Below are 15612 nucleotides of genomic sequence, written 5' to 3'. Positions count from 1 at the left end.
AAATTTCAAGGCTTGTATTTTTAGCTATGCTAAACTTTGTGGTTTTTATGAAATTTCTAAAAATAACAATTAGGGAACAAACCCCATGGCTCTGGCCGGCCCTGATAAGGGAGGATCAGCCCATACCTGAAAAGCCAGGTGTTTGTGCACAGGGGGATTCTGGGTCCCACAAGTGATGGAAGGAGAGCCCAGAAATAATGTTTGCTAAGAGGGCCTAAAGAGGACTACTGCTATTTTTCTAGGGCTTTTTGCTTTTTTTTTCTTGGTTAATAAAATGTAAAATGTGTAAATGTGAAACATGCATTTTAAGAATTAGAGGAGAACCAAATAGTAGTTGTTGTACACTGGTAAGTAAATACAGTTCTTGCCCTAGCCTAGATGATTCAACTAATCATAAGTGTTTTATCTCAAACTATATAATCCCTTTTGTCTTTCCCTGCAGAAAGGATGGGATAGCTATATGGTTTATTTGTTTGATAAAAGCAAGACTGTTTATGAAGGACCATTTCAGTCAAGAAGCCTCTCGGAATGCCTTAATTACATAGGTAAGTACAGATATCGGCAGAGATGCTACATTTACACATAGACTGACATTCATGAAGGCCATCCACAGGAACAGAAATTTTGATTGAGTGTTTAGATACCGGGTAATCTTGTTACCTAAACAGTGTACAAGTTCCAGTGATGTGAAAAAATAAAAGGAATACAAATGTATATAACCCTTAAATGCCATGTTCTGTGGATATATGACACAGAATGTAGATTCTACGGCCTGCAGCACTTCCTGTTATCCCCCTGTTGCTCCCCAGCCCCGAGACATCAAGCTGTGGTGGGGAACAATTGGCCCCTGGGGTGTGATAAGGCTAGGGGCCTTAGATGACAGCAGACACATGGACACCACTTTACTGCTTTTGTCTTCATGGGGTAATTAACATTAGTGATTTTTATTATTTAACATCAATAAAAATGCTAATAAAATGTAGGCTAAATCATTAAGCCTTCTAATGTACAGAAGTGAAATTACACCATTCAGGCAGATGTAGAAAGATTAGGTTGCCCTGATGAAAAAAGCATATAGAGTTTTCCTAGGTAAAAACAAGCACTCTGCCTGGGTGTTTACTTTAGTAAAGGACATTATATTGCATTTCCTACCTGTGGTGGAAAGACAATCATTGCTAAAGTTATGTCTGATGTAGTTTAGCTCAAGAAATAAAAAACATTTTTCATGATTAAAACATTAGACAAAACATATCTGAGGCAAACCCTATTGATTGAAGTCATGTTGAACTCATGTTAGAAATAGTTTATAAATGTAAATTGGAAACTTACCTCTTTTTGAATTGAGATTTTCCATTTTACTTTGATAACTTAGTTGTCCTTCTCTGGATTCTTTCTAGTTTTGTCACTGGTTTTCATAACTGTGTACTGTAAACTAAAAGTTTACTACATTCTCTAGGTGGGTCTTACCAGCAGGGTTGTACTTATATGTAGGCCCCCAAGGGCCTGTGCCTAGGGTGGCAGCTTTGGGGGACTTTCTGCCTAAATCCAGCAGCATTGGATTTAGCGCATGATGTCACTTCCATAAGGCCCTGCATTATCTTTAAATGGTGGGTTGCAACAAGTAGTGCTGTCATGCTTCTTGGACTTTAGAGGGTGATTTTTTTTCTCTATTCAATTTTTTTTGTGCTTAAAAAAACTCGAGTTCAAGTTATGGTTTGGAAACTTGAGTGTCTCATCTTTATTAAGTGCAGAAAAACAGAAGACTCCAATGTAAAACTTAAAGCCATCTAAAAGCCAATAAGAGTAGTCCTAGACAAAGTCAAGCCATATGTTCAATTTAAGTTTACAAGTTTTAAACTCAAAAGAGTATTCAAGTTTTTTAATTTGCATGAGTTTACCACATTAATAAATAAGTGAGCATTCGAAATGCAAGTTTAATTGATTTAGAAAATTTAGAATGATGTTTTCCTTTACTATGCAATCATGCTTTCATTATTTGATTTGACTTCGCTTTAGCAAGCTGTCCAAGATCCCTTTCTGTCTCTGACACTGGGGCTGACAGGAACAAGTGTTAAAATGTTTACTTTTGTTACTACAAATGTCCTTCTTTAATATAACATTTTTTCCTCTTTCAGTACAGGACAGTAAAGTCCAACTCCCCATTCCACAACTGCGTAAAGTGTGGGCTGAGGCTGTCCATTATGTTTCTGGCTTGAAGGAAGATTACAGCCGCCTTTTCCAGGGCCAGAGGGCCGCTATGTAAGTGTGTGTGTGTTTTTGTGTTACAAGTATAGCTTTTTGAAGTCATATTGAAGGAGAAACTTGCTCTAATGGCAGATTAACAATATTGGAATGGCTCCAGTGGCACATAATATATTTATTGTTGATGTTCTATTGGAGCCATTAGTTCAGTTTTTTCCATATTATGACATGCAGGCAGATAGATTTTTGTCTTTACTACAGTTTAGGACGCCATTTTACTGTAATACATAGATGTCGAATTACCTAGATTGTCTTAAAAACCTTGTTTTGTACTATCTTTCACATCACAAGCCTAATCTCAATCAGACAGGTTTGATTTTTTGTCGGATCGGGGACCGCACTGACTTGATGATGCGGTCCCTGACCCGATGGAGCCTTTATCCACCATTCTAATTTGATCATTTGGCCCCAGGGCCAACAAGATACTGGTTTAGATTCATGGGGGGGAGAGAAATTCTTCACCTTTACAAAGCACTGGTAGAATATGCAGTACATTTTGACCTGCAGTGCTTAAACATAGAGGCTAAGTAACAAATGAATATGTCTCTTAAAGAGGTAAGATATTCTGTCCTGCAGTTGTGTTTGTTGACTGAGGGTACATTTTTGTTTTGTTTTTAAATAACATATTATTGATTGTGTGTAAACACAAAGCAAGAGAAAGCTTTGGTGAAGAGAATATGGCAGAATGTAATTTGTCTTGAATTTAAGTGCACCTTGTATGGTTGAAAGGCTTTTAATATCTGTAGAACAGTTACAGCTTTCCTGCTAGCAGCTAAGACTGATGTTCATGTCTTTTAAGCATATTAGATGTTTCTCCTCTTGCCTCAACCAGTCCTACCTGTTGGCTAAAGCAAAACAAAGATATATCATAGAAGGAGAGTTAATAAATTCCCCTGGTGTATGGTTTCATATTTATTAGAGTACACTCAAATACATTGCAGTTTTCATAAAATGAAATTCTACCAATCCGTTAAGTAAGAATGTCAAGTCATACCCTTAACACAAGTACTGCACAAGAAATTCATTATAAGGAACGTTTCCTTCTAGGTGCTGTAACCTTTGAGTTCCAATGTAACATAATTATGCACAATATAACTTTTATTTATTATAATAACTTTTTATATTATAATATTATAATGTGATTCTCTCTGGTTAATGGAAACTCCAGTGCTGTCCTGTCTGCAGTCACTGGGCAAAAACTTATTGGTCATTGTGGCTCTTAAAGCCTGACAGTAACTGCACAAAGACAACATATTTATAAAATCTTTTGTAATCCTAAAACTTCAGGCTCAGCCTTCTGCGCTTTAATACGAATCTCACCAAGATGAAGAACACCATGGTGTCTGCCTCACAGCAGCTAGGAGCAAAGTTACAGTTCTTCAAGCGAAGCATTGAGATAGACTTGGAACGCTATAGTGATCAAATGGCCTATGGAATTTGTGAGTACAGCCTGGCAAAAAGAGTGTTCTATTAATATATTATTAATAGATAATATAATATTCAATCTATGTGTGTGTGTATGTATATATATAAATAATATAAATAAAACAAAATTCAACAATAAATAAAGTTGAAAAGGCAGGTTATATGTAAGAAGAACTACTTTACTAAGGAATCTATTCATGGTTGTAATGAGGAACAGCTATGGAATCTATTAACCAAAATGCTTAGTACCTGGGGGTTTTCCAGATAAGAGATGCTTCTCCAAGACAGAAATTTAAAAATGGCACCTACTTTGAGGCCACTGGGAGCAACATAAAAGGGGGTGGTGAGCAACATGTTGCTTACAAGCCACTGGTTGGGGATCACTGCTATACAGTATCCAAAAACAAGATGGCAGAGAATAGCAGGTGGATCAGGACTGTCCTTGAAAAGATAATTGGACAACCCTCCTATCATGTTAATATTATGACCAGGTCAGCAAAAGATCAAGAAAGTGAAATAGAAAATCACCTTTGGTGACATTGTTTTTTGATCCTATAATATACAGCTGTTTATGATTTTTTTTTTCTTTTCCTTTAGCTTCAGAGAAAATGCTGAGAGCTTGGAAGGAAATGGAAGACAAAGCGGTTTGCTTTGGGAAGGTACGATAAATTAACAAGCAAAGCCAAAACTCGAGTGCAGTCGGGTGTTCCAGTAAAGCTTGCCTAATGAAGTAGAACAGTAAAAGTTGTTCCCAGTCATTAGATGTAGCATACAAACTTTGCCAGACCTATTCTGCTCTCACCCAAAAACAAACTCTGCTTACTGTTGTGTATTATATGCAAAGCACAAAACTTGCTTTCTTGCTTTTAACTTTCTTCTCTGTGCAACACCTCAGTTTGTCTCCTCAGTTGTACTTCCTAATGTCACAAACATCAGAGCAGCACTCCAGATATCACATGGACTGGCAATAGCCAAATCTGGTGCAGGGGAGTAAATACGAACAGCTTTTATAGATTGCAGACAGATCCTGAGTGTCACTCTAGACCCAGGTCCACCTCATGCTCCTGCCCCAAATCTCAGAAGGGTTGCTTCGAGTCCTGCTCAGACAGAAGCGGGGAGTCCTTCAGCACAGAGTTGATAGTACACACAGCAGAGGCAGAGGTGGCGCTAGTGCTGACCCACAGCAGAGGAGGTGGCTTAGGTCAGCCATTGTCTCTGTCTGCTAGGGTGCTATGGGTCACCCGTTTGTTGAAGCAAAATACTCTGGCACAGTCCTGAAATCAATGTGTGAACATGTCCAAACATTGGGGAGCTGCTCTAATTCCAAGCTGTGAGTGCTTCTAAACTCTTAACAGCCACAAGGGTTGCACACACACACACAGACACACATAGCCCTTAAAAGGGTTTTTGGGCCTCAAAATAGAAAACAGACAAGCAGAATTGGAAGAACAGTGGAAACTTGCACTGCCTCAATTTGTTCTAACACAAAAATAGCTAAAAGCACATAGAAATTTGCCTCCTCCTCTCCTTCTCTATCCACTGACTACAATGTCTCAGAGCAATGGCCACCCAGATATAAGTTGCACACAGCTTAAAGAAAATACTGTATATGATAGCAAGGTGAGTCAAATATTGTGCACATGTAAATGTTCTTTATTTTTTTGTTCCTCCTGACAGGCTGGAAAGATCCATTTCTTAGATGAGACTATAATGGGACTTCATACAGAGATAGTAGAACTGCAGAAAAGTCCTTGTGCCCGTAGACAAGGAGATGTGATGGAGCACCTGTAAGTCAAGCAAAGAGATATTCATTAATGTAAAATAATATTAAAAGAACAGTAATTGGTAAAGCTCTTCCATTTAAATGTAGGGATCTGCCACTTCTGTAAGGAATTTTATCTATTCAGAAATTCTTTCTCATAGTTGTTTACATATCAGTATCTTATGGCACTGTTAAAAACAGTTTTTTTTTTACAACATTGTATTTGCATGCCCTTATCCTATCCTTATACATGGTGCAGTTGTACTCCCAACATGCTGACATTGGTGATAAATCATTTTGATAGGAATTTTGAGCGGTGAACAGCTAAATATGAATTCTTTTTTTTTACCTGCTCTTTTCTTTTGATGTTAGCGGCTAAACCTCCCTTTCCATTTTGATATATGTTTTATAAATGATGAAATAAACTCAATTGTTGATGGACGCAGACTGTTGAACCTTGCTGTATGTCATAAGTGGACTGTTTTTTTTTTCATTTCTTTATAGAGAACAGAGAGCAATGGAATTGTACAAGCAACTGAAGCCTCGCTCTCCAGGTATGTAGGTTTGATGATAGTCTATATAACAGCGTGATCATTATAGAAAACTTCACCTGGATTTCTGTAATACATGGGCATCCTTCCTGTTGCAGATAAAGCTTATAGTGACAGTACTGAAATGGTGAAAATTCTTGTACAGACGGTGCAAGGACAAGACCGAGTGCTAAAGGAACTATTTGGCCACTTAAGGTAATCTCCACAGTGACTCTCATTTGAGATTTTGCTGCTAATATCTGGCAGACTGAAATGTTGGTAATGCAAGGTTGGTTATTATTGTTTGTATTCTTTATTGTTTGTATTTGTTATGTTTTGTTATTGTTTGTATCTTTTATGAATGTGGAGATCTCACAAAAGATGTATAATTAAGCCTTGCTTATCTCTATAGTAATCTGTCTGCTTTTTCCATTCAGCAAGCTTCTAGGTTGCAAGCAGAAAATCATTGATCTACTTCCTCAGATTGAGATGACTGTGAATAATATCAAGGAAGCAGACAGTTCTCTCATGCAGATGCAAGCCAAGCGTCAAAGGGAGATATGGCATTTACTAAAAATTGCATGTGTAAGTCATTTTAAATTGAATTCAAGATACACCAGACTGAATTAATACCATTTAACTGGTCTGTTATGGTTAGGGAGTACTGTTTATTTTATGGAAGAATCCAGGCGCTTACGCTCCACCTGTACCTACTTGTTCCCCATTGCCCAGGCTGAAATATGATGCACGGGACATTGGGGTTGATACTTTGAGTCATAGATACTTTCAAGTGAAGCTCCCCTGCAGTGCTTTAAGTTTTTTGGGATAAAGCCGGCCAATTGGGTGGTTGAGCAGTTTGAGATTGGGTTTGATGTGGTTTCTACAGTTGTATTGAATGTATGCTTCGTGTTTACATAATTGCTTTCCCCCATTTTCTATTCTTTTCTCTGTCTCCTCCATCTGTTTACCTTCCTATAGGCTTGCTGTGGTGCTATCTGTCTCTAGCAGTGCCTGGGACTGGATGATTGGGTATATATTGCTCATTGTTATCTGCTATTGCACACTGGGCCTCTAAACTTTGGGAACAAGACATTTTCCACAGGGTCCCCCAGCAATTGTAGGGTTTGTTTCTCCTATAGTGACACTCCTGCTTTTCAGTAAAATGACTTGTGAGTTTGTATCATAGCAGCAATCCATCAAGGTCAACTTTTTTTCCTAACAAAAGCTACATACTGGTTAGTTGATTGTGTGGCGCAGACAAGAGGAATGGCCAAAAAGTTTGCTACTACGTGCATGTGTTCATGGTGGGCCCCAAAAGTTGTGTGGGAAGTGTCCATAGCTTTTTTAGAGGGCCCTGTATAGCTTCCATAGCACAATTTAGACAGCAGTTAAATTAAAAGAGGAGCTTAAGGTGGCAAGGGGGACTTTGCAGATGATCAATTCCCCCCAAAACTTTTACAAGGTAGCACAGGTCAGGCCAGGCACTCTAACTGGTTAAAAAAAGCATTTGACTACGTGAATGGTGTTACTTGTTGGAGGCAATGGTATGATGGTATGGTTGTTCATTTGTATGAACAACCCATGGCCAGGATTTGTACAAATAGATGTCTAATAGAATAGTGTCTAAGCCAATTACACTAATTAAAGGGACTAGACAGGGATGACCACTCTCCCCCTATGTTTTGCCCTTGCATTTGCATCTCTGGCAACATTACTAGGCACCATGAATTGCTGGAATTTGCTTCAGTGGGGTGGATGACAGGTTAGCCCCATGTGCTGATGATGCTCTTATATACCTGGCAGACGCTGAGTAATCCCTTACTGAACTCCTTAGCATAGTAAATCTATTTGGGGAATTCTCAGGGCTAAGGGTCGACTGGCATAAATCTATTATGCCCATAGGGAGTCAGGCTCTGCATTGTTTAGAATCATTTATCATTGGCCAGCTATCATTTTGACAGTTTTAAATACAGTACCAACATTATTTCCAGGACACCAGAGTAATAAAAACAATCATTCCCCATTGCCCTAAAGTAATGTCAGATACAGGCATTTTATTTATGTGAAAATGTAAAAGTCTAAAAAGTGTTAAAGTTGATAAAAGGTTGTTAAAGGCCAGCTAAAACCCAAGATAACGTTTAGATATAAATAATAGTCAGTAGTCAATTAATATAATGACTTTATTTCCTTCAGACTCAGAGCTCCGCCCGCTCATTGGGACCTGCAAGTGTGGAAACACCAATTACCCCTCGCACATCAGCCTGGCCTGATCAAAGCTCTTCGCAGGCACTTTTCTCCATGCTAACAACTAAAGACAAGAGCAGGTAAAAAATATACTCTTCCTTATACTGGCATTGGTTGGGTTTGGAAATTTATGGCATAACTATTTATTTTACTAAATTGCAATAGATATGTATGACAAAAGCACATTGTTATCTTATATTTCTGTATACTATGGGGCCCATTTACTTACTCACGAACCGGCCGAATGCGTCCGATTGCGTTTTTTTTGTAATGATCGGTATTTGGCGATTTTTTCGTAAAATTATCGCGACTTTTTCGTTGCCATCCGAATGTTGCGCAAAATCTGGCGATTTTTTCGTAGCGTTAAAACTTGCGCGAAAAATCGTGCCTTTTTCGTAGCCATTCCGAAAGTTGCGCAAAATTTGGCGATTTTTTTCGTAGCGTTCGGATTCATTCAAGCTTCAGTATGGTGACTTTTCTTGGGCTAGGTTGGAGCTGCAGAGTGCCATTGAGCCCAATGGGAGACTTTCCTTGGGCCGGGTTGGAGCTGCAGAGTGCCATTGAGCCCAATGGGAGACTTTCCTTGGGCCAGGTTGGAGCTGCAGGGTGCCATTGAGCCCTATGGGAGACTTTCCTTGGGCCGGGTTGGAGCTGCAGAGTGCCATTGAGCCCTATGGGAGACTTTCCTTGGGTCGGGTTGGAGCTGCAGGGTGCCATTGAGCCCTATGGGAGACTTTCCTTGGGCCGGGTTGGAGCTGCAGAGTGCCATTGAGCCCTATGGGAGACTTTCCTTGGGCCGGGTTGGTGCTGCAGAGTGCCATTGAGCCCTATGGGAGACTTTCCTTGGGCCAGGTTGGAGCTGCAGAGTGCCATTGAGCCCTATGGGAGGCTTTCCTTGGGCCGGGTTGGAGCTGCAGAGTGCCATTGAGCCCTATGGGAGGCTTTCCTTGGGCCGGGTTGGAGCTGCAGAGTGCCATTGAGCCCTATGGGAGACTTTCCTTGGGCCGGGTTGGAGCTGCAGGGTGCCATTGAGTCCTATGGGAGGCTTCCAAAATCATGCTAAGTCTGAAAGTTTCGGCCGCCGCTTACGAGCGCTCAATCCAAAAAAGTCGCGACAAGATATGAGCGAATCGTAATGGCTACGAAAAACTTGCGTTTTTTCGCGAAAATCGTATTGGTAACGAAAAAGTCGCAACAATTTCCGAAAAGTCGTAAAGGCGCCAAAAAAATCGCCAAAAATATGAAAAAGTCACAAAATGTTTGTTTTCCAATCAGAATTTTTCCAATTCAGATTCGAATTCGTGTCTTAGTAAATCAGCCCCTATATGTAGGGGGTGATTTATTCAAGTTTAGCTGCAATTCAAACTTTTTTGCACAAAAACTCACAAATTTGAAACTCAGGCAGGAAGTACAGGCAGCAGTTGACACATAGTTTTCACGTGCCTGCTGCTGCTGCCCCAGGGCCCCTGGGTGATCGCCCACCAGGGACCACTCGTTCGCCCCCTCTGCTTGTTGCCTAGGGGCTGGGAAACAAGTGAGAGATGAAGGAGAAGCTTTAAAAGCCGTTCTTCTGCTCCCCTGCCTGGAAGTGCTGCAGAACATAGAATCAAATCTGTGGCACTTTTTATCCACCCATCATAGATTCTACCTGCTTAAAATGTCAAGTGCATCAGGGGGTGTAGGTCAGGCCTGGTCTTACCACCTTTGCACTATAGTCCTGTGCGGGTCTGGTTCGATACCCAACCTGATGCAGGACTCTACTTTGCACATTGCTTTCTTAAAGGGAAAAGAAAGTCAAAGTCACTTGGGGGTGCCAAAATGTTAGGCACCCCCAAGTGACTTTGACCACCTACCTTTTACCCCGGGCTGGTGCCCCTGTGAGGAGGGAACAGCACCAGCCCGGGGTAGCTGCCGGCGCTTCCTTCCTCTTGTTTCGCTGCGCGCGCATGCGCAGTAGAGAGAAAAGCCGAACTTAAACATTAAAGTCGGCTTTTCACTCTACTGCGCATGCGCCCACCGCTGGCATTCAGGAAGAGGAAGCCAGAACACGGAAGCGCTGCGCTCCAGGTGCCCCGGGCTGGTGCTGTTTTCTCCCAACAGGGGCACCAGCCCGGGGTACGAGGTAAGCGGTTAAAGTCACTTGGGGGTGCCTAACATTTTGGCACCCCCAAGTGACTTTACCTTTCGTTTCCCTTTAAAGAAGACATATTGGATAAATGGGAAAAACGCTAATTTTGTAGGCAATTATGAATAATATACAGTGCTGGTTTCCTCTCTGTAAAAATGGCCCCTTTATTGGAGCTCCCTATAGATCCTATCACTTCTCCGTCCAGTGTAAAATGAAGAGTGGGCTTGTCCTAACGGTCCCTGCAAGAAGCACAGTAGGGATAGCCAATCACAGCCCTGCACTCACACAAGCAAAGACAGGCTTCAGTTCCCTATCAGGTCAGCCTAGGTGCTGATTGGTTCCTATCCTACAGTGCAGGGTATGGAGGGCCGCCGGCTCCCCAGCTCATCCAGAGAATTCAGCCAGCAGGAAGTGGAACAGATGGGCGGGACTAGTGGGGTTTTTGTGGAATTTCTCAATAAATCAGTCAGAAACACAACTTTTTAAAGCACAATCCTTCTATATCTAGAGGAGTATAATTCACTGGTACATTCATAATTTTTATAGGATATGTCTCCTTTAAAGTAAATAACCCTACTGGCTATAATCCTGTTAATATATTCATTTTTTTTCCACACTGCAGAGAAATATTAAGGCATACTATTGACAAGAACTCAGATTATCAGAAACTGCTGAGCAGCTTAATACTGCAGACACAGACAACAATGGAGCAAAACAGTCTAATGGTGAGAGAACTGATCATTGGTAACAAAGAAATAAAACACATAAAATGTTTTTTCACTCCTTTTACAGTGGTGTGAAAAACTATTTGCCCCCTTCCTGATTTCTTATTCTTTTGCATGTTTGTCACACTTAAATGTTTCTGCTCATCAAAAACCGTTAACTATTAGTCAAAGATAACATAATTGAACACAAAATGCAGTTTTTAAATGAAGGTTTACATTATTAAGGGAGAAAAAAAACTCCAAATCTACATGGCCCTGTGTGAAAAAGTGATTGCCCCCCTTGTTAAAAAATAACTTAACTGTGGTTTATCAATTTCAATTTTCAATTTCAATATGAATTTCTGTAGTCACCCCCAGGCCTGATTACTGCCACACCTGTTTCAATCAAGAAATCACTTAAATAGAAGCTACCTGACACAGAGAAGTAGACCAAAAGCACCTCAAAAGCTACACATCATGCCAAGATCCAAAGAAATTGAGGAACAAATGAGAACAAAAGTAATTGAGATCTATCAGTCTGGTAAAGGTTATAAAGCCATTTCTAAATCTTTGGGACTCCAGCGAACCACAGTGAGAGCCATTATCCACAAATGGCAAAAACATGGAACAGTGGTGAACCTTCCCAGGAGTGGCCGGCCGACCAAAATTACCCCAAGAGCGCAGAGACAACTCATCCGAGAGGCCACAAAAGACCCCAGGACAACATCTAAAGAACTGCAGGCCTCACTTGCCTCAATTAAGGTCAGTGTTCACGACTCCACCATAAGAAAGAGACTGGGCAAAAACGCCTGCATGGCAGATTTCCAAGGCGCAAACCACTTTTAAGCAAAAAGAACATTATGGCTCGTCTCAATTTTGCTAAAAAACATCTCAATGATTGCCAAGACTTTTGGGAAAATATCTTGTGGACCGACGAGACAAAAGTTGAACTTTTTGGAAGGTGCGTGTCCCGTTACATCTGGCGTAAAAGTAACACAGCATTTCAGAAAAAGAACATCATACCAACAGTAAAATATGGTGGTGGTAGTGTGATGGTCTGGGGTTGTTTTGCTGCTTCAGGACCTGGAAGGCTTGCTGTGATAGATGGAACCATGAATTCTACTGTCTACCAAAAAATCCTGAAGGAGAATGTCCGGCCATCTGTTCGTCAACTCAAGCTGAAGCGATCTTGGGTGCTGCAGCAGGACAATGACCCAAAACACACCAGCAAATCCACCTCTGAATGGCTGAAGAAAAACAAAATGAAGACTTTGGAGTGGCCTAGTCAAAGTCCTGACCTGAATCCTATTGAGATGTTGTGGCATGACCTTAAAAAGGCGGTTCATGCTAGAAAACCCTCAAATAAAGCTGAATTACAACAATTCTGCAAAGATGAGTGGGCCAAAATTCCTCCAGAGCGCTGTAAAAGACTCGTTGCAAGTTATCGCAAATGCTTGATTGCAGTTATTGCTGCTAAGGGTGGCCCAACCAGTTATTAGGTTCTGGGGGCAATTACTTTTTCACACAGGGCCATGTAGGTTTGGATTTTTTTTCTCCCTAAATAATAAAAACCCTCATTTAAAAACTGCATTTTGTGTTTACTTGTGTTATCTTTGACTAATAGTTACATGTGTTTGATGATCAGAAACATTTTGTGTGACAAACATGCAAAAGAATAAGAAATCAGGAAGGGGGCAAATAGTTTTTCACACCACTGTATGTTTTTGCAAGACTTAAGGCCCAACTTCAGCAAAACTAGCAGGCTAGCTAGCAAGGGTTTCCCTTCCCATAGAATCATTAGGCACAGGGTCGGACTGGGGGGGTGCAAGGCCCACCGGGGCTGCCACCCCAGTGGCCCCACACCCCCCAAGGTGCCCCCACCAGCTGTGTCCCCCACACCCCGTGCAAGTGGTCCCTGCCACCCGCACAACATATAGGTATTAAATGTAGTTATTGAGTTACCCTTTGTATAATGAACTCCATTTATAAGTGATTTGGGGATGGGAATTGCTCATACATATAGGGCAGGGGTCAGGAGCAGCTGAAGTCCAATGGATGCCATTCTAGTGGATCTTCTTGTGCATGCCTAATCAGTGTCAGACTGAGCTGCCAGGATACCGGGAAAAAAACAGTGGGCCCCGGCGGCCCAGACCCGATCCATACCGCACCCTCGCCAATGTCCTCCCCTGACACGCTTTATTTACACGTGTTCGGGCAAGGACACTGGCAGCCAAAGGTGTGGAAACAGGGACTGGGTCTGGGCGGCCAGGGCCCACTGTTTTTTTTCCTGGTATCCCGGCAGCTCAGTCTGACCCTGATTAGGCATGCACAAGAAGATCCACTAGAATGGCATCCATTGGACTCCAGCTGCTCTTGACCCCTGCCCTATATGTATGAGCAATTCCCATCCCCAAATCACTTAGAGATGGAGTTCATTATACAAAGGGTAACTCAATAACTACATTATTTAATGTAATAATGTAGCAAAAAATGATTGGCTAGTCAAATAAGTTCAACTTTATAAAGAATATAAAAAAATAAATAAAGGTTTAAAGAGTATTGTGCAAACGTTGATCAAGAAGAGAGAAATGATGGTTTTTAATACAAACCTACAGTCGGGTAAGCCAAGAAATATTTCAGACACTATGCCAGGATAAAACCCATTGCTGCACCAGAGCCTGCTTTTCTCTGTAATAATAAAACAGTACCTGTATTTGATCCCAACTAAGATATAATTACCCCTTATTGGGGGCAGAACAGCCCTATTGGGTTTATTTAATGTTTAAATGATTCCCTTTTCTTTGTAATAATAAAACAGTACCTGTACTTGGTCCCAACTAAGATATAATTACCCCTTATTGGGGGCAGAACAGCCCTATTGGGTTTATTTAATGTTTAAATGATTCCCTTTTCTCTGTAATAATAAAACAGTACCTGTACTTGATCCCAACTAAGATATAATTACCCCTTATTGGGGGCAGAACAGCCCTATTGGGTTTATTTAATGGTTAAATGATTCCCTTTTCTCTGTAATAATAGAACAGTACCTGTACTTGATCCCAACTAAGATATAATTACCCCTTATTGGGGGCAGAACAGCCCTATTGGGTTTATTTAATGGTTAAATGATTCCCTTTTCTCTGTAATAATAGAACAGTACCTGTACTTGATCCCAACTAAGATATAATTAATCCTTATTGGGGGCAGAACAGTCCTATTGGGTTCATTCAATATTTAGACTAAACATATAGTATCCAAATTACAGAAAGATCCCATACCTGTATATGCATTTATGGTATATTTATTGCTTTTTTGTTTTGTTTTATTGCATGGTATAAATTTTTATATTTTATAAGAAAAAAACTAGGATCTATATTTTGTTGGGCTAAAATGGGTAAAGGTAACATTTCTCTAGAGCCATTTTCTGACCATTTATTTGAGAGACTCAATTAATTTTTTGCTTTTTTTTCAATTCACAGAGTCTGGATTTCAGCTGGCTAAACAAATGAATTGTGAATCATTTTTACATCTCCACCTTTATATATATATATATCGTGCTACTGAACTGAGAAACTCTAAGAGATGGCAGGGGGTAATTGTAGCCTTCTTGTGACCAGTGTTCCCTCTAATTCCTTCTCAGTTATGTGCGCAAAAAAATTATTTTGTGCGCACATTTTAAACTTGTGTGTGCATTTTTAAAAACAGTGTGCTCAGGTCAGAATAGATACAAAATGTGTTTTCACACAAGATTCTTTGTGAGCACCACAAGTAGTAGTGCTCTGGCCTCAAAATTAGTGTATGGGTGCACACCTTAGAGCAGTGATCCACAACCAGTGGCTCGGGGGCAACATGTCGCTCACCAACCCCTTGGATATTTCTCCTGTAGGCCCCAAAGTGGGTGCCATTTTTGAATTTCTGGCTTGGAGACAAGTTTTGGAAGCCCAGAGACACAGTTTTACCCCAAGCAGAGCCTCCTGCAGCCAGCAGTCCTTATGGGGCTACTAAATTGTAAATCACAGCCCTTGTGCGGCTCACCAACACTTTTTTCATCTGAGTGTGGCTCACAAGTGAAAAAGGTTGGGGAACCCTGCCATTGCTTGTGACTTGTAAGTATTTAATATTTGATATCATTAACATCATTTTTATCAAGAGAGTGTGTTTTATGTAGAATCGTGCTGTTAATATTTCTACAGTAGTATTTAAAGGGTAAAATTATTTCAGATTATCAATTCTGTATTTTAATATAACTTATGATATGCCTCCCTTTCCCAGGAGGGCAAAATTAAAAGATAAATTACCACTTTGAGACCAATATCAATAAAAAAAACCAAACCAATAAATGGAACAGAAATAAATAATTCTATAAATGATGTTTTAAGACTCAAATATTCTTTATATAGCCATCTTATAGATGTAATGGTTAACTAATTTTGACCTGCAACCAACCCTAACCCACCCGCTCCAACCTGACCCGGGGTTCTACTTCTATTTATAGACCTGTGCCCAACACACTCACCTCTGATGTCGCAGAAGGGGTTGGGAAGGTGTGTGCCAACC

The 15612-nt window shown here is 40.6% G+C and overlaps 1 protein-coding gene across 1 annotated transcript in view; it reads left to right on the top strand.

Annotated features, from left to right (window-relative positions):
• chuk (component of inhibitor of nuclear factor kappa B kinase complex) overlaps positions 1-15391 on the top strand; it is a 31033-nt gene extending 15642 nt beyond the window's left edge. Inside the window, 11 exon segments of the mRNA NM_001016900.2 lie at positions 443-545; positions 2136-2259; positions 3550-3701; positions 4285-4346; positions 5365-5474; positions 5954-6003; positions 6099-6195; positions 6417-6564; positions 8173-8303; positions 10974-11076; positions 14535-15391. Of these exon segments, the coding sequence (NP_001016900.1) occupies positions 443-545; positions 2136-2259; positions 3550-3701; positions 4285-4346; positions 5365-5474; positions 5954-6003; positions 6099-6195; positions 6417-6564; positions 8173-8303; positions 10974-11076; positions 14535-14564 (1110 nt within the window). The 3' untranslated portion in view covers positions 14565-15391.
• Positions 15392-15612: the final 221 nt, after the last annotated feature.

This window comes from Xenopus tropicalis, chromosome 7 (assembly GCF_000004195.4).
Source record: "Xenopus tropicalis strain Nigerian chromosome 7, UCB_Xtro_10.0, whole genome shotgun sequence".
Lineage (NCBI taxonomy): Eukaryota > Metazoa > Chordata > Amphibia > Anura > Pipidae > Xenopus > Xenopus tropicalis.
The sequence above is the reverse complement of the archived record's forward strand: the minus strand, read 5'-3'. Positions and strand labels throughout refer to the sequence as shown.